The sequence below is a fragment of the Saccostrea cucullata genome, unplaced genomic scaffold (assembly GCF_032062105.1).
Source record: "Saccostrea cucullata isolate Sc308-1 unplaced genomic scaffold, CSIRO_AGI_Scuc_v1 ctg503, whole genome shotgun sequence".
In the NCBI taxonomy this organism is placed as follows: Eukaryota; Metazoa; Mollusca; class Bivalvia; order Ostreida; family Ostreidae; genus Saccostrea; species Saccostrea cuccullata.
The window spans coordinates 279,846-306,211 of NW_026935642.1; the positions used below are offsets into that span (position 1 = coordinate 279,846).

The 26,366-nt window shown below is 32.7% G+C and overlaps 2 protein-coding genes across 3 annotated transcripts; both read right to left on the reverse strand.

Moving 5' to 3' along the window:
- Window positions 1–11,819: 11,819 nt before the first annotated feature.
- Window positions 11,820–17,125, reverse strand: LOC134243454 (small ribosomal subunit protein mS34-like). 2 transcript variants are annotated; one of them, XM_062725705.1, is made up of 3 exons: window positions 17,064–17,125; window positions 16,546–16,721; window positions 11,820–12,350 (listed from the first exon to the last, which is right to left on the reverse strand). In XM_062725705.1, exons 2-3 carry the CDS (start codon window positions 16,711–16,713, stop codon window positions 11,997–11,999), a joined length of 522 nt encoding a protein of 173 aa, XP_062581689.1. In that variant the 5' UTR covers window positions 16,714–16,721; window positions 17,064–17,125; the 3' UTR covers window positions 11,820–11,996. The 2 variants fall into 2 exon arrangements, with proteins under 2 accessions (XP_062581689.1, XP_062581688.1); XM_062725704.1 differs by lacking the exon at window positions 17,064–17,125 and having other exon boundaries at window positions 16,546–16,736.
- Window positions 17,126–19,790: 2,665 nt separating this feature from the next.
- Window positions 19,791–22,849, reverse strand: LOC134243455 (uncharacterized). The gene is made up of 2 exons (XM_062725706.1): window positions 22,821–22,849; window positions 19,791–22,238 (listed from the first exon to the last, which is right to left on the reverse strand). Exon 2 carries the CDS (start codon window positions 22,208–22,210, stop codon window positions 20,516–20,518), a length of 1,695 nt encoding a protein of 564 aa, XP_062581690.1. The 5' UTR covers window positions 22,211–22,238; window positions 22,821–22,849; the 3' UTR covers window positions 19,791–20,515.
- Between the last annotated feature and the right edge of the window lie 3,517 nt (window positions 22,850–26,366).

Here is a 26,366-nt window from a genome sequence, read left to right on the forward strand (position 1 = left end):
AGTGTTGTCAGCGAGGAACTCCAACTACACGGTATGCTTTAAAAACAATATTATACTTTCTATGGTTGCTGTATCATCTATACCAACTTGCTGCGCATCAGTAAAGAAAGTCAGCAATCCATTGTGAAGCTACGATTTGTGTTTTTCTTTTGTTGTAGTATCAGGATCATGTTTCAGCTTCAGGGTACGTCCCAGGTTGTGATTATATTAAATTTTGGACCACCTGCTAATTTTATATTTATCTTTAAATTGTAATTAAAAAATAATTATCCACTCGCAACTGTATTGGAGGTGATCTACAGGGACTTTAAGGCGCTTGTGTGTGTGTGTATTAATTTGTTCTTTTAACTACTCTCCACGTGGATACGTCAATACTGGTAATGTTAGTATAGTTGAAAAGGACACTATAAACACAACTCTACATGGCCGAAACGCAGTGAGCCCAATCTTTAAATTTGCGACTAAATTTCTTATCAATGAAAAATTCTATCGAAGAAGAATATATCATTCAGAGGTTTTTCCATGAAATATACGGAAATGAAACATATGGAGATATCGAATATTATTTTAAAGAAAGAATATATAATAGGAGCAGAGCAAACAAGGACCTCCAAAACATAAGAGGTGAGATCAGGTGCCATGGAGGAGTGAGCCGACAGGTCACGCCCGGCGTTTGCTCCTTGTCATGATAGGAAAATAACGGGAAAATCCGTCGTCAATTCAGTGTATAAATGATGGATTAACAATTGGTATAGAAAACGGCAGTCAGCATTTCACTAAATGATAAATTGTATTTGCTGAAAAGGTAAGTGTATCGATCATAGAATTTCGGAAATGATCACGTTAATCGAGACTGTTGATACTCTTGTTTTCTCAACTTGTTTGTCAATAATTTACATTATGTTAGAAATCGTTCACACGTAGAGCATGCTCTTGCGTATCGAATCAGCTGAGAAGCAGCTGTATTTTAATTCCGTATGCAGGTAATGAAGGTAATAGTGCTGAACAAGTAAACGAATTTGACGATAGAGAAGTAAAAGTCATCATGTTAATCATAGAGCTTGATTGGTAGATTACCATTAAGGTCCTTTTTAAGTAAAATATCCAAATATGAAAGAGAGGTATCAGACTTTGTGGTATGGAGATAATTAACTAACAGCATTCAAGCTCAAAAATCCATTAAACAATACAGAAAAGGAGTAGAGCAAACACGGTCCTCCAAAACATCAGAGGTGGGATCAGGTGCCATAGAAGAGTGAGTATCCCCTGCCGACCGTTCACACCCGGCGTGGGCTACTTGTCATGAATGGGAAATAACGGAAAAAATCCGTCGACAACACAAGTTGTATGGAAAATACCACGCAGTCAGCATTTCACTAAATGATAAACTGTAAAACTTGTCGGCAAGGTCATTGCATCGACCATAGAACTAATGAAATGTTGACCGATGGCGTTATACGAGACGGATGATATTCTTGTTTTATAGCAACTTGTTTTTCAATAATTTACTAGTACCTCATTTTAGATATTGTTCATACGTAGAGCATGCTCTCGCGTATCGAATCAGCTGAGAGATATAAGTCCCGTATATATAAATATATCTAATAAAAACTGATGAATATTTTTCAAGATGTTCTCATTTGGACCACGGCGGTGGTCCCCGGGTGTGTCATGACTTGAACAAATTCGATTCTACACTATTTGAAGACGCTTCCATATAAAATACAATCATTCATGACTTTGCTGTTCTTGAAAAGACAATTGTTAAAGATTTTTGCCGTGTTTATTCCCATGTAGAACTCTGTTGACCCTTTTGACCCCTTCCTACCACTGAACGAGGGAGATTTCAACATATATATAGATAAATATATATATTTGTATATATATATAAAGATATATATATATAGATAAATATATATATATATATATAATGATTTGAACAAAATTATATTAACACAATGATAAGTGGTTCTTGATCAAAGATGCCATTATTATTATTATTTTTTTTTCCAACGGATACTCTATGCACCTTCGGTTAACACCGATCCATTGGTTCTTGAAAAGAAATGAAAAATGAAAAGTTTACAACAATGACATTGAAAACGAAAAACAACGTACACATTTTGATGAAAAAAGCTTACTTGAACCTTCGACTCAGGTAGCTAAAAAATTTAATAATGATAAAAAAGAAGACATTACAGTGTCCAGCAAATGCTCAACCAAGGCCCTACTCTAGCTACTTACAACAAGAGGCCCAGGGGCCACATCGCTCACATGAGCACATGGGCTAGTTCAAAAACACAAATCAGCTTACTTTTGAAAAGCTTACTTGTTGGAAGATTTGAATTTTCTATTACTTGAGAATGTCACCATATCAATAAAGCATACATGTATAATTTTGCCATAATTGAAAAGAAGATTTTTTAAGATTTTTCCAACATATTACTCGATTACTCGAACTCCCATTGTGACCCCTCGCTTACACCCCCCCCCCCCCGACATAATTCGAATAAATTTAAATCTTCACAACTTGCTGATGCTTACATGTCAATTTGACTTGACAAAACTTTTCTGTTCTGGGGAAAATTTTTTCCTATATATTCCTATGTAAAACTTTGATCAGTCATTGTGGCCTCGCCCTACCCCCGGGGTTCATGACATATTTAACAAAATACTACCTGAGGATGCTTCCACGTGAATTTCTTCTTTCCTGGCCCAATGGTTCTGGAGAAGAAGATTTTTAAAGATTTTTCCCATATATTCCTATGTAAAACTTTGATCAGCCATTGTGGCCCGCCCTACCACCGGGGGTAAAAATTTGAACAAAGTTGAATCTACACCATCTGAGAATGCTTCCATGTGAGTTTCTTCTTTCCTGGCCCAATGGTTCTGGAGAAGAAGATTTTTGATAGATATCATTAAATTTTTCATTAATTCATAATTATCTCCCCTTGGAAGAGGGCTTGGCCCTTCATTTGAACAAGCTTGTATCCCCTTTACCCAAGTATGCTTTGTGGCAAGTTTGGTTAAAATTGGCCCAGTGGTTCTTGAGAAGTCGAAAATGTGAAAAGTTTACGGACAGACGGACTACAGACAAAATATGATCAGAAAAGCTCACTTGAGCTTTCAGATTTCAGCTCAGGTGAGCTAAAAATGTTAACGGCTGTAAAATAAGAAAATCTTCAGACCTACTGTGCTACAGGATAGATCTCCAAAAAAGATTTTAAAATTTAAAAATGCTTATTTTTTCAGTAGCACAAAAACGTAAGATTTTTCTACTTTTGGATAAACTAAAAATTAGGCTTTTTGAAATCTTCGATACCCGTTTTTTTTTTAGTGAGAATGGAGTCTTTAAAACTACAAAAAAGTACTCTGAAATTAAAAGGAACCTGGAATTCCTTTTTGAAAATATATATGTAGTCTTTTGATAACAGGTCTATTCATTTTAAGTTTAGATGTATCTTCCTATGAAGCAAATGTACATAAATAGAAACTTCCCATGTAGGAGAACGTACTTGTTTCGACTTGACATTTAGAATAACGATTTCAGCTTTTCTTCTCTTATTCAGGTAGTGATAATCCACTATCACCTGCATAAAGTGTCCACATATTATTCGATGCTCAGGAACATGCTCCAAATACGGCCAAGTTTACAACCAGGACATAAAAGTACAGTTCAGTTGATGTTACAGAGAATTTCAACAACCTAAACTGGCTAAAGTCAAAATTTTGTAAATCATAATGACCTTGTTAGCATATATTCCATATATTACTCATCATTGGGTCGAATTTTGGCTGACAATATAATTATATACAAATTGTTGGACCTTTTTCAAATACTGAATTCGACTTACTGAATGCTGTCTACCTGATCAGTACATAGTACTCAAGGCGGATGTGAACGCCAATAGGAGATGCTCTCTCATCCTATGCACCTTATCCATTTCTCGAATTTCAATGAATCCGTCTTTATGTCCTGATCACAGATTTGTATTGTTCATAGATTTCTTTTAGATCGATTCATGTTTGTTATCTTCAATTTTTCATTTGTAGTTTACATAGGGAAGACTTGAATACTGAATAGAATATATTTAAAGTCAATGGTCAATATAATTTTTTTTACACCTGAACTCATTGGAGACTGCAAGAATGTGATAATGATTTGAGAGCCCCATCAAACCCGGTATTTCCAGAGGACTTTGTTGTTACATGTATACCCTGTTCACATTTCGTCTAGATTGATCACTGTTCATTATTATGTTCACATTTTACATCCATACAAGTTCCAGGTATGCCAAAAGTGTCTATAAACTAACACATTGATGATACTCAGTCAAGGCCCACGAGCTGCCTCAAGATTGTTTCATACAGAGAAATCATATCTTTAGCAAAATTGTTGTTTTCTATAAGAAAGTATGTAGCGGATATTTAGCTTATTTATTCCATAGGTAAGTGAACTCTTAGTGTTTCTAGTTCATTCTCCCATAGATGCAAATTTATATATGATATGTTAAGTAAGTGTGGATGAAATAGCCTTTTGGAGATTCATCAGTATTATGAATGAAGCATTACTGTATGGAATTAAATAAGATGAAAGATAAAGATCAAAGGGAAAGTCAAGGTTTAAAAAAATCATGCACATGTTGATGTATCTACACAAATGAGTTTGAATTTTCCTGAAAGTATTTTGGATATTCCTTTAATAATATTTTAAATGCAAATCACAATAAAAAAAAATGAAGGTAATGTAAAAGATTGAGGTCAGAGAAAACGAAACAAATTATTTTTCTGTACCAATTTTGAATTAATTTATATATTTTAATTATATTAACTCAAACAAAGGTCAGGTTTAGGAAAAAAAAGTCAAGGATAGGAAATTATTAACATTTTAAATGGTTCTCAGCAATTTGCACCAATGAAGATGTTCGATGTTTATTCATTATTTTATTGACAAAACCTTTCTTTTAACTATAAGATAAATCAACATTTAGGGATTGTGTTGTCAAAGTTATTACAAATTTCAAGTAGAATGTTTTTCTGAGAAGATATGTAAACCTGAAATTTTGCAGAAACTTAAACAGTAACACTGAAACAGTCAATCAAAAACCGGATTCAAGGGTCTCTTATTTTTGCATCAAAATGTCCCAGCCAAGACGTAAAGTTTAGTCACAGTCATAGATTTTCTTAGAAAAGAGGGGGTTGGGTTTAACGTCTGAAAAAGTGTACGTGTTAATTAAATGGGATTACTTTAAAGCAATGAATCTGCAATTGTGCAGTTGATCTCACATCCTTTTTTATCGCACTGTCATTTTGAATGGACTTGATTAACACTGTCCATGAAACTGGAGCAAAGGAAACTAAGAATCTGTCAGGTCTGGACATAGGGGAGATCAAAGTCAGAAAATTCTGACATTGTTTGACAGCTCAGTTTAATTTTGTGATTGATATATTTTTCTTCATAATAGTCCTTAAAGAGAAAGATACATATATAGCGGGCTCCAGTAAATATTCTACCAAGCCTCTTTCTTAATTTACTCCTTACTAAAATGTAAACAGCAGATGGAAAACTTTAGTAGCACAAAATATTCAAAAAGCTAGTGATGTAAGTCAGATGATGATACTTAAAAATTCCAAGGAACTTTTAGAAAATTTGAAATAATTTTTTTGCCTCTAAATCAACAACATAAAAACTTACGACTTTTCACCTTTATATACAACCATTCACCAGGATAAGTTATTATAGTCCAGGCTTTTTGATATCATCGACAGCAGCGTTTTCAATAAAAATTGGAAAAAATGGAACTCGTAAATTCACTGCCCTTCTTATTGGTCATTTGCAAAATTATTTTTTTAAAAAAACATTCTGATATCATAATACATATATTAAGTACTCTGAGATCGTTTTGAAGAAGCTTGGATTTCTGATTGACAATATCTTTGTGGTTTAGGAGACCAGGTCTTCCAACAATCTATTGAAATTTCCATGAGTACAAGTTGAGTTTAGTTATTCGTGGAACTATGTTTGTATTCATGTAAAGCAGGATTTGTCCAAAATATCTTTGGCGAAAAGAAGAAAACACTTTTTGTGGCCTTCAACTCGACATTAAGATACATGTATATCGACGACTACTGTCAGTTAACATTGGTTATTTCCATTCTTATGTCGATACTGCAATACATCTCAATGAATTTACCAGAAAAAAACGTTAATGGCAATCTAACAACCAAGCTTTATGATAAAATTGATGACTTTAACTTTTCAATCGTCGTTACTTCCCTTACTTATGCAGCAATATACATGTACCTTCATCACCTGCATACCAAGTTAAAATCTCTCAGTTGATTCGATACCCAAGAGCATGCTCTACGTATGAGCATTTTCTAAAACAAGGCAGTTTATAGACAGGCAAATTGATAAAACAAGAATATCTGCAGTCTCGTTTGAAGTCATCATTCCGTAAGCTCCATGGTCCATAGAATGACCTTGTCAACAAATACAATTTATTATTAAATCAAATGGTGACTGATGTTTCTCATACTAATTGCTACACCGTATGTTTACACACATTGAATTCTCATTCCTCCATTGCATCTGATCCCACCTGATGTTTTGGAGGTCCGTGTTCTCCAAATTTGTATTGTTTAATGGACCTTTCGGTTTGAATACTGTTTGTTATCTCCATATAATATTACATAGTATTTCATTCATACTAAATATTCTATTAACTATAATTGTTGAATACATTGTATCTATAAATCGTTCAAAATTTTATCATGCAAATAAGCTGATCAGATATTTCTTTATAGATCATTTTCAATTGAAGCATTACAATTTTTTCTCAAATTTGCGTACAATTTCCTTTTTAATTGCATGTGATTTACATGAATATTGCATTCAGCTTGAGTTAAACATCACTTAAGATTGATTTGTCTATAAATCGTCCACGGATTTCTTTGCACCGAAATAAGATATAAGTACTAATTATACACTTTTACAAAATAGACATTTACTGGAATTTGCATATCTTCTCGTTGAGTTCACTTTGTTTGATATTTTACAATAACAAAACTCTTTTTTATGCATAGATGAGGTGATCTCTTTGCTAAACCAAAATTGAGGCCGGCCTCAAAATTATTTTGAATTGAGAACTTTAGAGACACCCATTTTCTTATTGCAGATGAAACCTGTCCCATTTATATCACGTTTCGTTTAGTGACAGACTTTGGAGAATCAAAAAAAATATCACTGTTGAATATTTGGATATCGCCCCATACTGATACCTGTACTACTAACTAGTACTGATATTTCGATATATCTTCTAAACTTTATAATTCATGATAAATATTTCCATTTCTATTTGTTTTCTCTGTGATAACTCTTTGAAAATTAGTGAAATTGATTTCTTGATAATTCTACTGCAATGTAAATTAGGCAAACCGAAAGGTGAGGAGCTAAGGAGGCCTAATAAGCATATAAATCTGGTGTGTATGTGTCTCTTTGTCTGAAACTAAGGAGGCCAGATATGCATGTACAGACGTCAGTGGGTGAGGACTATTGAAATCAAATGGGTGGCCTCTTGTAATTTAAATCTTTTAGTCTACATTTTAAAATCTAAATCTACAATTTTATTTCAAAATGAAAGGGAAATAAAAGGAATCACTGTTAAGTAAGTATTAGTAAGTAGTAGTATGCCAGGGACATCAACGATAGTGGGTGTTCATTTCGTAAGTTCTGTGGTCGATACGGTGACCTTGTAAGCAAATATAATTTATCACTGAGTCGAATGCTGACTGACGTTTTTCATACTAATTGTTAGTCCATTATTTATACACTGCATTGACGACGGATTTTTCCATTATTTCCCGATCTTGAGGAGCACACGGCGGGTGTGACCAGTCGGCAGGGGATGCGCACTCCTCCATGGTACCTGATCCCATCTCTAATGTTTTGGAGGTCCGTGTTTGCTCTGCTCCTATTTTGTATTGTTTTATGGAATTTTGATCTTAAATACTTTCATGGACAAACAAAACTTGAATTTCTCATTTTAACCATGTTCTTAGATTGCTGTTTATAATTGTGTTGTCTGAGTTTCAATTACGTGTCATGCTGTTCTTAATTTTTTTTTATTTCAGTATCAATATTTTTAATGTAAAAAATGAATGTTTTCAAATCGATGTTTCTTACATTTTATCAATTTTGAAGCATTGCAATTCTACTTGATATTGCTTACTATATCCTAAGACAAGCAATAAGTTAGCAATTTCAAGAAAATTGTACAGTTTGAGCAACTCGTCAATTAGGATGGATTTAACCCCTATAAATCGTTCACTGATTAATCTATAATGAAAAGCAATTTCAATGCTATTTGTATGAATTAACACAATTACTGCCATTTCCTTTTAGTCGCTCAAATAGCTTCTTGATAATGGGTATTTCTTTCTTGCATAATGGATGTAAATATCCTGTTTAATCAAAAAGGCATATGTGCATTGAGTGTGCTGTTTTATATATTTTTTTTATTATTAATAACTTAAAACTACCTTGTGTTCTTTAATTAGCTAATTAACTTAATTAAATAATCCAACATTTGACAATATAGACAAGGCACCTGCATATAATTAAGCAAACATTATATAAAATTTGAACCAGAGAAGTGAGTTTGTCCATCATTCTTTAGTTTAAGCATAATACTGTATTGTATTCTCTTGGACACGCATTACTCATTTTCTACATATTGAATCTGAATTTGACTCATCCATGCCAGTTATTCATCATAGATATTTTTTTACGTCCCATGTGAAGAGTATTGTTTTGTTAGCCCCGTTCACAACTCCAATCAAAGGACGGTCCTTGAAATAGTGTTCAAGATCTGATATTTAAAATTCACTTTTATTTTAGGGATTGGGTATAAATTAATTAAGCAAGTCTGGAAATTAATTTGGAAACCACAACACTTGCTCAAGTAGCCATACGGTCCTTAAAAATAGTACCTGACTTTTGACATGCTTGCTAAGCAAATGTCAAATGATGTTACGTGCACATTTGTTTGAATTATATGTGAAGTTGTTAAAAATGCATACCTTGCTGCACAAGAAATAAAATTAGATAATATACTTTACAGGTGATTGATTTATTAAGCAGTTTGGTGATATATCATATAATTATATAATAAGTGAAATCTTGAATGAACAATACATTTAAAATATTTATAAACCACAATAACGATTTTCAGATCTGACCAAATCTTTTACCACATAGTGTAAAGGGTGAAATTTTAGCTGCAAGAGCAGTTCTCCCTTGGTAAAAGATTTCAAAAATACAGTTAACTGCAATAATGGTACATCCATTTAAAATTAAATGTTCATTGTACTTCTAAACTTCTGTTATGGATAATGAATCATGCTTGATTTTAAACTTTTCGATATTAGTCACTGATACTTAGAAATCCAACCCTAAATTTGAAAATCCATCTTTTTATCCGAAAAAAAAACCCCGTATAAACCATAAAGGAACAAGCCCATTTTAAGCACAATGTTAGAATTTCTCAATATCATTTGAGAATTCTTCTTGCATTGTAACTTACGTAAACTACATGTACTAGAGTACTATATTACTGAAATGAAACATATGGAGAGTACGTATTTGCTGGTAAGGTCATTGTATCGACCATAGAACTCACTAAATGATGACTTTAAACTAGACTGCTGAAATTCTTGTATTATCAACTTGTTTGTCAATAATTTACCTCGTTTTAGAAATTGTTCATATGTAGAGCATGCTCTTGCGTATTGAATCAACTGAGAGATATAAACTCCGTATGCAGGTTATGAAGGTATATCGCTGAATAAGTGAGGGAAGTTAACGATAGAAAAGTTAAAGTCATCACGTTTATCATAGAGCTTGGTTGTTAGATTTTTTCAAGTACAATATCCAAATACGAAACTGATGTGTCAGACTCTGTGGCGTCTTTCATAATCTCAAGCTCACCAGGATTTATTGTATCGACATGATAAGAATGGAAATTATCAGTTAATTGACAATACGTCGATATAGCTGAATGTCGAATTGAAAGCCACAAGTGCTTTTTTCATTTCACACATAAGATTTTGCACAAATTTTGCTTCATATGAGTACAAAAATAAGTCTGCTAATAACGGGGTGCAATTAGTACCCATGGAAATTCCAATAGATTGTTGGAAGACCTGGTCTTCTGGTACTTGTTTATACAATCAGAATGCTTTTTAAAAAAATAATTTTGCAAATGACCAATGACAAGGTAAGTAAATTTACGAGTTCCCTCTTCTATTGAAAAAGCAGCTGTCAATGATATAAAAAAACCTGGACTTTAATTTATCGTGGGGAATGGTTGTGTATAAAGTTAAAAGTCGTAAATTTTTAAGATTTTGATTTTGGTAAAATTCTATGATTTCAAATTGTCCAAAAGTTCCTTGGAATTTTTAAGTATCCATATCTGATTTACACCACTCCTTGAATATATTGTTGCAAAGAAGTCTTGAAGTTTCTCCTTCACATCTGTTAATACCTAGTGAGGAGTAAAGAAACAGGCTTGGAAGAACATTTACTGGAACCTGCTATGTATCTTTTCTTGTAAGGATTCTTACTAAGTTTTGGAATCTAAAATATATACTAGTATGGTAGTTCGAATTCATTTTGCTTCTTTGGGATATTAAAAATATTCAAAACTGACATATGGTTTTGAAGAATTTCTTCCTTAGAAAGGACGGGTAGTTTTACCTGCATAGGTTGGATTACCACTTGTAGAATTAAAGCCAAGTTCTTCTAAAATACAATTTATATAATGAGCCTTACAAAGGAAGACAATGTTGTTACCTGCTTTGTCAGAAGGGACCAGTACGTACTGATGATGTAATCTTTGAAATTTCACTTCTGGATTATTGAATACTGAAGGATGGATGGTTGTCGTATTGACCATCTTTAAATACGTGATTTTAATATGAATCTGATACATTTAATCATATCTGACAAAGTGTAAACGTCCTCTCTTTCATATCTGGCCCATCATATGGCATAATCTTCAAGAGAATCCATAATATTTATAAAATTCTGATGCCAGTTGAAGGATCGGGGTTTCCTATACTTAGGACCTTTTAAAATAAGTGATATAAGGTCTTCATTATTAACTATATTTACATCACCTCTAATAACATGTCCAGCAGGACGACAGTTATAGGGCGGCAAAGAACATGAACACGATGGAGGATTATGTTTCAGATACTCAACATATAGGCCATGTAAAGTTTTTTTTGTAATTGAAAAGTTTGGAAGCAATAATAAATGTACATTTATAGGAAATACAAAGTGTAGTCTTTAACTTGAAATATGGTGGAATACAAGACTGGACCCTTTAGTGATTAAGAATATTACTTATACATGTATTAAAGTCAATTCCTTTATTGGCATATTGAAGTTTAAGGAAAAGACGGGTAGTTTTACCTGCATTTTCTTCAGAGAAACTTGGGTACACCACTTAAAAAAAGAGATGCCAATCCAAAATGAGTACTAGTAAATTGTGTTTCAAAGACTTGAATGTATTTGTTGATTTTAATTTGTGTTTGCTTTTAATTTCATAACCTCAAAACCAATCTGTCTTTAAACAAGAAAAACTTGGAATGACCTCATTATATGGAACTGGGAGAACTGCATAAATTTATAACAATAATCATATTCTAATGAACTTTCTGTAATAATATTAAAAAGATTGAAAATTGCATTATTTTTTTTAAAGTAGGTAAAGGAAAGTAACTCCAGTTTCTTGTTCCAAAAGTAATGCCACAAATAATCAACATGACTGTATGTTTTATTAAGTATGAATTTGTAATACAGAAGAGTTACTTCACATCAAACACATTAAAATTAGCATTCTGTGGTCTTATATACAATTTTATTCATAAGATACAATTGCATTTCTTGTAAATACATTATTTTGCAATGCAAGAATTAAAATTCTGGGTCGTCAAGACGTTTTTTCTTGTGATGAACAGTCTGTCTGTGCATTGTAATATTCAATTCTTTTCATTAAATCACTGTTAAGGTTAATAAATCCCTTTAGGTTAGGAGTACCTTCAAATGCTACATTTCTTTGCTTGAAATTCCTTTTTAACACCATTTCCATCACTGGAGGTAATCGTGTATCAATGTCCTCTACTTTAATATTTGGTTCATGCACTTTGTCAATCTTACAAAACTCCTCCTCTTCCTCTTTTGGAATAAGTCGCCAATCCCTTTTCCCCCCTGCATCAATTCTCATTAACTTTGGGTACTTGTTCCCTCTGAAAACCTTTGTGCCCCATGCCACACCAGTCAAATTCTGCAATAATTTTTTTTTTTAATTTCTATCTCAAAATGAAAATTCAAAATACCATTTTTTGAAACTAAAATATTAAAGCAATATGAGCTGCATGTTTGTCATCAGAAAAAAAATTTTGCAAATTTGTAATTAACTATTTCAATGACAGTCGTCCTGTACAATAATGATTTCTTATATAATACTGTATATTCAAATGTACATAAATATTTATAATGAAACATTTTTTAAACTTTATTTTGGTTTTATTGATCATAAGGGTTTAGATTACATACAGATTAATCATAATAACACATTTTACCAGCAAAATAAAATTTTCAAAACATAAACCATTTGGTTTATACATAAAAAAATTGCTTATAATCAAATTATTGTATCATCAACATAAGACATTTTTATTACTAAATAGTTATATAAATAACAAAGTATTGACAAGTTGTCTTGACTCATAAAATCTATTTCATGTATTGGTGTAATCTCTATAAATGAGAAATACTTTATGAAAAAAAAATTGAAAAATACAAAATATATTTAAAAATAGGCATTTTTCAAGTGCGTAACAACCATATTATCTTGTCTACAATATCTAAAATATTAATATACTTCATATCAATTATAATTTTAAAAATTACTATTCGAATATTTTTAAGTAAATGCAACAAAGACTACAGGAATAACTTCATCCTGTTTGGTTAAGAGTTATAGCCATTTGAATTTATTAGAATGCAGCACACATGCATGCGCGTGATTTCATAAATTTTTATCAATATTTAAATGAATGACTATATTTTAAAATTCAACATTTAATGCAAACAAAGGAGATATAACATATAAACTTGGCCAAATAATGTGTTTCATGAATTTTTTTCTATATAATATCCTTGTATGTTTTAAATTTCAAAGCATTTTGAAAAACAAAGGAGATATTTTAAACAGTCATTTTCAATGAAAAATTAAAATTTTTATATATCATCATGAAATAATGTTGGAGTTTTGTTCAAAATTTCAAAAGATTATGACAAGTAACAAGAAAGATTGAGACTTTACAGTCCAATCAGAAAACGGTAATTTGTATTTTGACCATGCCTCTTCTTTAAAATAATGTCAAATTTAATAATAGTTTCAAAAAAATTCATCAAAAAACAGAAAAATTACTTTTCATATGATTTCTAATTGAATGCCATGCGCGAAAGTACCTTTTTGGCAAATCTACATAAATCTGCTAAAAAAGCCGTATGTAAGTACAAGATCAGGACAAAAAGAAAGAAAAATAATAATAATAATAATAACTGATTTTGACGTCATAATGGATCTACTCTCTTTTTGTGCACCACATTAAATTAAACAAACTTTATGTATCTGAATTAACAACATTTACTAGATCAAATTTTACCTTAAAGCAGATTAATGACCATAATTTTTCCACACATATATTTAAATATACTAAAAATTAAAGTATTTAAAAAAGTGTTAAAAAACCCATTCAGATTTTTCATAATTTTTCAAGAGGAACACTTTCTTGTAGAATCACAACTTAATACCATGAAAGCAGAGAACCTGTTAAAATTTTCAAGAAATTATACATGCAATGCATGTGCATGGTGACCATACCTTTTTTTAGTCCATTATATATTATCCTGTTTGGTTGGAAAAAGAGTTATAGCTGTTTAAAGTTTCAGCCAATCAGACACCATAAACCCCCACGTGTATCCATGTGCATGTTGATATACTGCTTGATGTTCAGGTGTAAACAAGGGAGTTATAGGTTTTTAAAAATTTGGCGCAGCATTTCCAGAGAATTGATACATGATCAAATATACATGCATGGCATGTTCAAAATTGGCAGCTTGACAAAAACAAAAAAGAATAGGTCACGTACATATGTAAATGACATGTTTTTAATTTGAAGGGGACACAATGTTTTATGCAGCATTTCATCGAAAATTTAAAAAGTTATATCTATATCAATTAAATCGGTCATTTACAATGGATGCGCGCTACAGCAAACGTGCGGGGCAAAATAAAAAGTGAAAAACATTTTCTGATGTGCATACAAGATTTCTTAAATATTTTCTCTTGAAAAAAATAATAAGAATAATAATAATATGAACAAACAATATGTTCCCAACTTCACTGGGGAAGTATGTTAGATATGAAACTCGTTGACAAGTTTGAAAAGTTTGAAAATAAAAAACGAAAAAAGCAGAAAAAAGCGATAAAAAATGTTTCAAACAACAATAATAATACCCAAAGACTAACCAGGCCATTGAAAAACCGCTTCAAATTTTCAAATGCAAAATATTGCTTTTGAAAAAATTACATATTCGCATTTGCAAATGAGTATCTGTTTAGATTAAAAACAACAAAGAAAAATAAAAACACAAAAATTGAAAAAATGCATTTTTTCAGGATATCTCTCAAACCGGAAGTTACACGAAAAGGCGATTCTGCAAACCACAAAGTCATGACTACCTCTTAAGATTCTCCTGAGCTGTATATCCTCCATTTTCAAGGATAAAAGTGCGCGACAAAATCGCATTTTAAAATCAGGAAATTGTCCATAACTTGGCACCAAAAGCAATTTTCATACGGATGTAACAATCTGACACAATGTGATACATGAAAAACCGTGAATAGACAACCTGCACAAAATTTTGTCAAAAAAAGAATAATAATAAGAATAATAAAACAAAACTAGGTCTTCCGTTCGATTTTTGATACCATAAAACAACTTAATGAAAATGAACTAAATTATATCAATTCCTGTAAATACGTAAGAACACATTTAAGAGTGTTTCTCTCTATATAACCCGGAAGTACTAAAAATGACCTATAACTCCTCTCTGAGTGTAAAGGAATTTATATCAATGAAAAATGCTCATTTTTTACTATTCCGGTTTAGAAAAAATAACTTCCGGTGGACATAATAATACGGCTTCCATATTTGCCTATATAAGAAACATTTAAAAAAAAAAAATAAAATTTTGCATATTTTTAAACTACTTCCGGTGGACAACGGACGTGACGGCAACAAAAACTTTATACAAAATTCAAGAGAGCCTTTCACAATCTATCATCCCTGAAAGTTTCAAGACTCAATCTCAAACCGTTTTTGATTACTTGGACAAAAGACACTTTAAAAAAAGAAAATTGTAGTATTGTACATGTACGGCAAAATATATATATATGATTTACCATCATTGCTGAAAGTTTTAAACTTAAGATTAAAAATTGGTAAGAAAAAAAATAATAATAATAATAATAGTGGAAAAGAAACAAACGAATTGCAACCCCTTCCGTTCAAATAATATAAGAAACAGAGTAAAAACAATATGTTCCCCAACTTCGTTTGGGGAACACAATAACTTCACGTAAAGCAGATTAAATAATTCCACACATTGTCATATCATACATAGCCTTAAAAAGCTTTAAACCCCTGTTTCATAATTTTTGAAGAGGCACACCTGCTGATCACAACTTAATTCACTGAGCAGAGAAGATTTTCAAGGAATTATTAATGCATGGGGATTTTTATTATATTACCTAAAGAGTCCAAGCTGCTATAACACCATAAACCCCCACCCTCGAGCCATTGATTTACTGCTTGATGTTCAGGTGTAAACATGAAGATTTTTAAAAATTTGGCTTAATCTAAAGAAAATTTTTTAGCCCCATCCCTTTGGGAATTAATGACCATTAAATTTATAAGGTTTGCTACCTTTTCCACAGATAACGTATGCCAAAATAGGTTGAATTTGGTTCAGTATTTCCAGAGAAGAAGTTGATAATGATCAAATATACATGCATGGCACTCATTGGCACTTGACAAAAACTGATAGAATAGGTCACGTACATATGTAAATGACATGTCTTTAATTTGAAAGGGAATACACCTGTTTTATGCAGGTTTTTTTTTTTTTAATTTGCTCTACAATGGATCTAAAGCAAAAAAGGGCAAAATAAAAAGTGAGCTATAATTTTCCTGCATACAGTATTTCTTAAATATCTTCTCTTGAAAAAGAGCATGTCCTTTATATGAACAAACTTGAATACCTTCACCTAAGTATGTTTTATGACAAGTTTGAAAATCAGATGAAAAAGATGAAAATGCGAAATGTTTCAAACAACAATAATAATACCCATAGACAGCAGGTTAGAAAAAATTAGTCAGAAATATGTTTGAAAAAATTCAACTCACTTTCCCATGGTATCCATGCTCCACATGAGATAAAATATAGTAGCTTTTTTCAGGATATCTCTCAAATGTTACTCGAGTCACGACTCGACCTTTAGGATTCTTTAGCTGAGCTGTGAGCTCCATCAAGGATTTCCCGCGGAAAAAACTGTGTCTGCCAAACAACTTCATATTGAAATCTGAAATTAACATTGTAAGACAACCAATTAAAACAAAACTAAATACCTAGGCTTTTAGTATTACACTACATAACATGCACATGGATCTCTTAATTTAAATTGTACTTAGGTGTATTATTTACTTGAATGTATACGATATATTAAACAGGTTATGCTGTATGCATTGAGATGGAACAATACAGTCACTGTGATATATGGATCTAGTGGCTAAGCGTATCCAACCAGAATTTCCTCAACTTTATATTCCAGATTACGTAAGTAACATCAATAGTTGCGTCTGAAAATAGACTTTCTAATCGGAAATAAGATGAACAATACTTGAAAATTGAAAAAAAAACTTACCAAAGCCAGTGGTCACGAAATCATGGGTAAATACAAATTTTTTTTGTTAAAAATGGAAAATGCACGATCGTGAAGATATTTTGAATTTAAGTATTACCGATCCCGACATTTTATCAAAATAAAAATGTTGGAGATAGCGTTTTATCATCTGGTTTTATACTCAGTTTAAAAAGTCACACGTTATTTTCTATTTAATTAAAAATTAACAAGGTTTATGAACAAAAAAAAATTAGAAATGTGTCAAAAACAAACATGGGTCAAAACATTTTTTGTATGATGCACCGTTTTAAGCTGGATAGTGTGATCGAGCCATATCAGCAGATGGGGCTTGAGTTGATACCTTATTCGAATAATGATTTCAGAAGGCTGAGTGGGAATAAACCGGTGATATCACCTTCAGAAATTGGTGATATCACTTATTGAAACTCAGAAAGTAAGTAAGTGATATCGGATTTTCGAATAAATTATATCAACTATTCAAATTTAAGTGATATTGATTTCATCATATCGTTGCTCACAAACTTTTATCATGTTTATATTATTCAGAAATTCTACATGAGAAGAAGAAAACACTAGGGGTGGACTTCAACCAGACTTTAAGATATATCTACGACGTTTTCTTAATAATATCGACTCGATATATCATGAAATGTATTATATTCATTGTTTAAGGTAATCCCGTCCTACTGTGATGTCATAGGGTTTTCAAAAACTTATTAATTTGAATTCATACCGAGGAGAACAATATCTAATGGAAAAATTCCCTTAAATAGGTGTAATGATAAATATTGTAAGTAAAAGAATTTAAAAATTAAAATTAATTAAAAAATCAATTAAAAATGTTGACTATATACGGCAATATATTCCTTCTTAGGTATCTTCACATAGGCATTTTCTTTAATTGTATTTCTAAATTCTATGGTCGTTTAATAGCAAAGATAACCTACCATTTAATTTGGATCGTATTTTGGCTGATTTGTTTCATACAATACCAACTATTAAACCTAAGTTTTTCTATACTAAACTTATAATTTATGTAATTTGAGAACGAAATGTTTCGTCTACCTTATCAACCCATACAGTTAATGGCGGGGGTGTTGGGCAATAGGGGATGATTATTCGTCCTTGGAAAATTTATTTGCTTATAGATGCATATTTAAAAAGAGCAACAACAAATAAATTGAAATTTAATATGTGTATTAAACAGTTGTACACACAAGTACTCTGAAGTTGATATAAAAAATGTGCTTGAGTTTCTGATTGACAATATATCGATAGGGTTTTTTTTGGAGACCAGGTTTTTTCAACTATCTCTTTGAATTTTCATGGGTACCAATTGCGCCCCCTTTTCAGCAGACCTTTTTGTGTATTCATATGAAACAAAATTTGTTTAAAATACGTGAAATCAAACATATGCATGGAGATATCGAACAGTATTCAATATCAAAAGTTCATAAAACAATAAAAAAATAGGAGCAGAGCAAACACGGAATTAGAGGTGGGATCAGGTGATTTAGAGAAGTGAGCATCCCCTCCCGACCGGTCAAATCTGCCGTGTGCTCCTTATCATGATCGGGAAACAACGGAAAAAGTGATTGTTGTCAATTCGTCGTAAATTCATTGTTTAGATAATGGACTAACAATTAGTATGAAACACGTCAGTCAGCATTTGACTCAATGATAAACTGAATTTGCTGGTGAGGTCATTGTATCGACCATAGAACTTACAAAATGATGACTTTAAACGAGACTGCTGATATTTTTGTTTCATCAACTTGTTTGTCAATAATTTACCTCGTTGTAGAAATTGTTCATACGTACTAATCAACTGAGATATGTAAACTCCGTATGCAGGTGATGATGGTATATTGCTGCATAAGTAAGAGAAGTTGATGATAGAAAAGTTAAAGTCATCATGTTTATTCTAGAGCTTGGTTGTTAGATTACCAATAATGTCTTTTTCACTTGTACTTGTGTGTACAATTATCAAAATGGGTTTTTAACAAATTAATTTTGCAAATGACCAATGACAACGCAAATAAATTTAAGAGTTCCATTTCTATTGAAAAAGCAGCTGTCAAAAATATCAAAAAGGCTTGACTTTAATTTATTGTGGGGAATAGTTGTGTATAAAGTTGAAAAGTCGTAAGTTTTAAGCTTTTAATTTTGGTAAAATCTTGTAATATCAAATTGTCCAAAAGTTCCTTGGAATTGTAAGTATCCACATCTGATTTACACCACTTCTTGAATATATTGTTGCACAGTACTCTTGAAGTTTCTCATTAACTACTGGTATTATCTTAGTGAGGAGTGAAGAAAGATAAATTTTAAGCAAATTTTCGCATGCATTGCATTCGCAAAAAATATTGGTTGAACATTTACGGGAACCCGCTATGTATCTTTGTTTGTACGGATTCTTATGAAGTTTCAAAATCCAATATAAATACCCTGTATGGTAGTTTAAATTCATTTTGGTTATTGGGATATTAAAAATACTAGTATTCAAAACTGACGTATGATTTTGAAGAATTCCTTCCTTAGAAAAGGAACTATGGGTATAAGTTGGATTACCACTTGTAGAAATAAATCCAAGTTTTCTAAAATACAATTTATATAACGAAAAGAAGAAAATAAAATTTGCTGTTGCCTTCAACGTTTAGATATATCGACGACGTATTGTCAATTAACAATGGCTAATTCCATTCTTATGTCGATATGATTTATCTCAGTGAGTTTGAAAAAAAGAATATCACAGAGTCTCTTCCATAGTTGAATATTTTATCAGAGAAAGACGTTGATGGTTATCTTACAAATCTTTATGATAAACTTGATAACTTTAACTTTGCAACCGTCAACTTTCCTTAGTTATGCAGCAATATACCTTTCTCACCTGCATTATGAGTTTATATCTCTCAGCTGATTCGATACGCAAGAGCACACTTTCTAAAACTAGTAAGTTATTGACAGGGAAGTTGATGAAACAAGAATATCAGCAGTTTCGTTTAAAATCATTATTCCGTAAGTTCTATGCTCGATACAGTGACCTTGTCAGCAAATACAATCCATCATTAAATCAAATGCTGATTGGCTTTCTCATACTAATTGGAAAATCATTATTTACAGACTGAATTTTCCCGTTATTTCCCGATCAACACATGGAGCACACAACAGGTGTGACCTGTTGGCTGGGAATGCTCACTCCTCCAAGGAACCCGATCCCACCTCTGCTGGTTTAGAGATCCGTTGTTGCTCTGCTACACAATTTGTAAAGTTTATTGGACTTTCGAGCTTAAATACTAGTGCATGTAGTTATATCCATTTGTTATATTTGACTCAGGGATGTTTTGTATACCTACAAAATACCTAGAAATAATGAACTGATAGCCATCACATACTACCGGGTATGTCACACAGTCTAACATTATAACTATTGTAACTAACTAATCCGGATTCTACTCCATGTATTTGATGATTTTGAGTTTTCCTTCTCTTTCCACCAACCACAAGTTATTATCATCATCGACGTCTATACCCTCGGGTTTTCTGAGATACTCAATCAGAGAGACGAGATGACCAGATTCATTGAGAATATGTACACAGTTGTTGTCATAGTCCGAGACTAGAATGTGTCCGTGACTGTCTGTGGCCACATACCTAGGATCAAATACCTTGCTTTGAAAGCCAGTGTAAGTCGTCTTCAATTTGCCACTTTTATCCAGTATAAGCAAGGATCTAGCATTCCAGTCTGCTATACAGATGTCTCCATTCCTGTTTTCAGCAGTGACAAGCGCAGTATAATCCCCTGAACATCGAAAAAGCGATGTATCATTCTCATCAAACTGGATCTCTTGCTTCAGCTCAAATGAATCCCCAGAATACCTTTGAACCTTCAATAGTTTGTTGTCCAAGGGCTTGTCATTCCACAACGAGACTAAAATATCTCCAGTAGGTGTACAGCTAACCTCCGTTGGCTTCCATTCAGTTTTGACTATTGACTTAACTTTCCCTTTCTTTACCATTTCAATCTTTTTACCGTAACAATCGGCGTACAAAAGGTTCCCTGTTTTCGTAACAGCGATACCATTGGTTGAGCGCCCAGACTTGGTTTTCATCACCTCAAGGACCGATCCTCCTTTGTTGACTCTTGTCATCGTTTTGTCGTTGCCACTTATCCAAGCTTCTTCCGAGGAAAGGCAACTGATTTTGTATAACTCTTTATAGTTACATTCTACTGTTGCAATAATCATGGGTCTTGGGAGAAGCTCCCTGAAATAAGACCTGGCCATGGGTAGCACAGCCCCCTCCGTCAACTGAATTAAATATTCATCTTCCTGCCTTTTAGTCGATACAGATAGCATTCCAATGTTTTCAAAAAGTTTTCCTTTGTCAAGACTAGGTTTAAAACAAGGCGGCGTCACGTTAATACGAGCTGGGACTTTCTGAAACTTCTTTATAACAGACTGATAATCGAATATCTGAACATCGTTGGCTTTCAACATTTCTTTGTTTTGTTGAATGGCATGATTGACTTCCCCTGTAATATTCTGGAATCTAGAAATGCTATTTCTCAAGTCAGCAATGTCCTGTTTTTCCATCGTTTCAATTTGGACCACATATTTATTGACTGTTTCTTTGATTTGTTTCTGCAATTCTTCACCATAACTTGTAATTTCTTTCTTTAGTAATGTATTATTATTAATCAAGGCTTTCACCTTCCCATCTAAGTCTTTAGGAATTTTCTCATACTCAGGGGCAATTTTTTCTTCTAACGATTTCGTTTCTTGAATTATGAAATTAACCTTTTGCTTGAAAACAACTGAAATTTCAACGATACTGTGGTTATAATGAGCCTTACTAGATATGCATGTTGCACAGACAGCGATATTACATTTTTCACAAAAGAGCTCGCAGATTTGGTCTTCATGACTTGGACATGAAGGTTTTGGACTAGTCAGATACTTTTTATCGTATTTTACAATATCGTGTTTCTTTTCGGGTGTAGATAACATATGCCTTCCTGCACAGCCACCACATATATTGAGGCCGCATGGTTTACAGTAAAGTTCTACACTGTTGCTGCAAAGGGTACACTTTATAAGGTCTTGAGCAAATACGATGTCTTGGTCAAACGAATCATCTGCTGCCATTGGACTTGTTATGAAGGACAAATTGTATCTAAAATTAGAGTTTTGAACAAATAATTTAAGAAAAAAAGCAAAGATCAAAGCATATTCAACTATGTTTTGATGCACTTGGATATTTGAATGCTTACACACTGCTAGTCTCAATATTTAAATGGTGAAAATTCTCAAAGGGACGATTAACAAGCAAGCATGCAAACAAACAAAACATGGGTTACATGTACGAATATGCTTGATTTCAAGCAGTGTGTACTATATAGAATGTTTTCTTTAATACATTAGGATTCCCTCAATCAAATATTTTGATTAAAAAAAGCACAACCTATCTGTAATTTAGTGAGACCCTGAAATATTTAAATTACGCAACCCTCTCCCCGTAACTGAAATTCAGTGGACTAGCTCTCAGTAAATATTGTACAAAATTGGTTTGTGAGCAAACGGACTCGGCACCGTCGACTTCTATATTTACATTATTTATGCAATAGGCCTACCGTGAAAAAATTAAAAAATAAAAGAGAGATAGTGCCATTCACGATTAAAATTTGAAAAACATATGGGAAGTAATTAATTCTGTATTACGTATACTAAGTACATGTTTATATAAAATCTAACTTACACTTCATCTTCCTGCTTTACATCTAATGACTAAATCTATTTCACCGGAACACAAAAACGGAAATAGGCCAAAAGAAAGTGATAATACGCACTGAAATCGAAAAAGCGGCAAATTTTGAACAATCTTTTTTTTTTTACACCTTTCTTAACATTTTATGGTTCCTGTTAAACATAAAAACAGGCACGTGGCAATAGGGGCGGGGAGGGGGTAACCAGAAAAGTGGTGAAGATAACTTATTCATATCAACTTCGGGTTACTTTTGTGTAAAATCATAGCACTATCTAGTTTTAATGACGACTAATAACAAGATACAAACATTTCCAAGTTCCATTTCTTAATTGAAGAAGCAGTTGGCAGAATTGTATTTTCCCGCATTTTCTCTGAATACTAAGTCAGACCAACTCCCCTTGCTAAATCATAATTACTGTAAATAATTCATCAATAAACCAATATTCAAGTACTTAATAAAGTTTAATGTTAAGATAACGAACCGTGATCGATGTAAAAAATAATTACGTGTTCAAACAATATTCAAATCTATGAAAGTGACATAAAAGAAGGACTCTCGAAAATTTCTACAGAACACTCCGTAGTCAAGTTTATAATAAAATGAAATATATGAAGATAACGAACAGTATTCAAGATCAAAAGTCCATTAAACAATAGAAAATAGGAGCTAAAGCAAAAACGGACCTCCAAAACATCAGACGTGGGATCAGATGCCATATGGAGGAGTGAGCATCCACTGCCGATCGTACAATCCCGTCGCGTGCTCCCTGTCATGATCGAGAAATAACGGGAAAAAATCGTTGACGATTCAGTGTGAATATAATTGCCTAACCATTAGTATGAAAAACGCACGGTCAGTCAGTATTTGACTAAATAATAAATTGTATTTGCTGACAAGGTCATTGTATCAACCACTGGAACCGCTATGTATCTTCAAGTTTGTAAGAATTTTTATGACGTTTCGGAGTCCAATATAGACAGTAATTCAAATTAATTTTGGTTGTTTGGTATATTAAAAATTATTCAGAACTGATATATTACTCTACAATATTCATGAAGTTTCTCCTTCACTATTGTTAATATGTTAGTAGGGAGTATAGAAAGAGGGTTGGTAGAACATTTACTGGAACCTGCAATGCATCCGTCTTACGGCCGTCCGGACGTCTGTTACGCTTTGGGGTACCCATCTCTTATCCACAACTCCTCTTACACCACTGAATGAAATTTAATGAGACTTTCACAGAATCTATTTTACATAGAGCCATTATCCTATTTTACTTCAGTTTTGATCCGACACATATTTTGGGTTTCTCACAGCAAAACATGGACACAGCCATTCTTTCTATGATATTGAAGGTACCCATCTCTTATCCGCAACTCCCCCTCTACCACTGCTCACTCCTCAATGGCACCTGATCCCACCTCTGATATTCTGGAGGTCCGTGTTTGCTCTGCTACTAATATGTATGTATTGTTTTATGGACTTTCGAGCTTGAATACTATTCGTTATTTCCATATATTTCATTCAAGAAGTGTAAATCAGGGGTGCATACTTGAAATCAGAGGAACTTTTGAACATTTCTGAACAACTTAAAATTGCTTACATGAGAATGACGTCGTTATAAATCAACTATGAATCAATGCTACTGACAGTCAATCTCGCTATTGACATAAAATTTCTCAAAATACTATAATAATTGTCCTTTTGGTATCTTCATTTGGAACTTCAACTTGCTGTCGACTTATTTTATTACTTAAATTGTGAAAGTTGGGTTTAGTAAGCTGCATTTCAGTTTGAAAAAAGATTCAGCTCACGGTTTCTGTAAAAATAGTGGTGATATAAAGTATTTTGGATAAGAACCCTTTCTGACGTGTTTTATATCTTTAATAAAATCTGATGTCAATGCTGTAGATTTTACTGCAGACCCTGTAGTTTAGGACATATTAAGGGTTTGATTTCAAGTCCTTTGGTATTAATGGTAGTGCTCCTTAGTTGAATATAATCGTCGTGCCTCTTGATTTCGTTCTTCAGAGAACTTATTGTTAAATTCTTTACAGAAGAGTTTCAAATGCATGGTCAAAAGAAATGATTTTTGAAAAAGTTAGTTTTGAAAGATATATACATGACTGCATGCCCGGAAGCTTGATACCTCCGTGTTAACTCTGCTTCTTATTCGTAGTGTTTGAATGTACTTTTGAGCTTAAATACTGTTCGCTATCTCCATATATTTCATTCCAACATTGTGAAATACCATTACTACTCTGTACTAACGAACTGCAAACAATAACTTATTTTGTCTACATACATGTGTGGTTATATTAACCTATTTTTTGCCTAAATGGTCAGCCTACGGTCGTCATAACGTCCTCACCAAAGAGATACAACAAATTCTATTGTGATTTTTTTAAGTTGGACGCATTGCTCTTGGGAGATTTCTGTACTAAAGAACCTTGAGTATGTGGTATAGTTAAGTCAATACAATTTTTTGTAATTATACATATATCCTCTAAATGATATACATTTAATTAAAAGATGAATGTAAAATTTCACGTATTGGCTTCAGAGGAAAAGAAACATATGGAGTTAACGAACAGTATTCAAGATCAAAAGGCCATAAAACAATACAAAATAGGAGCAGAGCAAATACGGATCTCTGAAACATCAGAGGTTGGATCAGGTGCCATAGAGGAGTAAGCATCCCCTGCCGACCGGTCACACCCACCGTGTGCTCCTTGTCATGATCGGGAAATAACGAAAAAATCCGTCAAATCAGTGTATAAATAATGGACTAACAATTAGTGTGAAAAACGTCAGTCAGCATTTGACTCAAGGATAAATTGTATTTGCTGACAAGGTCATTGTATCAACCATAGAACTTATGAAATTATGACTTTAAACGAGGCAGCTGAAATTCTCGTTTCATTAACTTGTTTGTCAATAATTTACCTCGTTTTAGAAATTGTTCGTAGGTAGGGCATGCTCTTGCGTATCGAATCAACTAAGAGAGATAAACTACATATGCAGGTGATGAAGGTATGCTGCTGCATAAGTAAGGGAAGTTGACAATAGAAAAGGTAAAGTCAACACATTGAATCATAGAGCTTAGTTGTTAAATTACCATTAACATCTATTTCAAGTAAAATATCCAAATATGAAACAGTTGTGTCAGATTCTGTGGTATCTTTTATCTCAAGCTCACCAGAATATATCGTATCTACATAAAATTGGAAATTACCCCTGTTAATTGACAATACGCCATCCATATATCTAAATGCCCACAACAGAAAGAGAGATGATCATCAACAACATGGAGATGGACAGAAAATGGGGCAAGAAGTGAGAGCCATGTAACACTCTTGGGGATTGCTGACAAAAGTGACCCAAGACAGAGAGAACTGGGAAGACTTTGTTGCTGACCAAGACAACAAAATGGGTTATCATAGGGATGATGATGGCATTTTCAAATTAAAAATTCACGGGGTTAATATGCTCTTGAAATTTGTATTTGGTACATGTAGGAAAATTAAGTTTCTCTA

What these genes read in the sequence shown, in the direction of transcription:
- LOC134243454 (XM_062725704.1), bottom strand. Translation starts at nt 16,734, where the DNA reads ATGTTAATTTCAGATTTCAATATGAAGTTGTTTGGCAGACACAGTTTT. An exon ending in AGCATGGATACCATGGGAAA is followed by an intron (nt 12,351 to 16,545) that starts GTGAGTTGAATT and finishes AAATTATTGCAG; the next exon opens with AATTTGACTGGTGTGGCATG.
- LOC134243455 (XM_062725706.1), bottom strand. Translation starts at nt 22,210, where the DNA reads ATGGCAGCAGATGATTCGTTTGACCAAGACATCGTATTTGCTCAAGAC.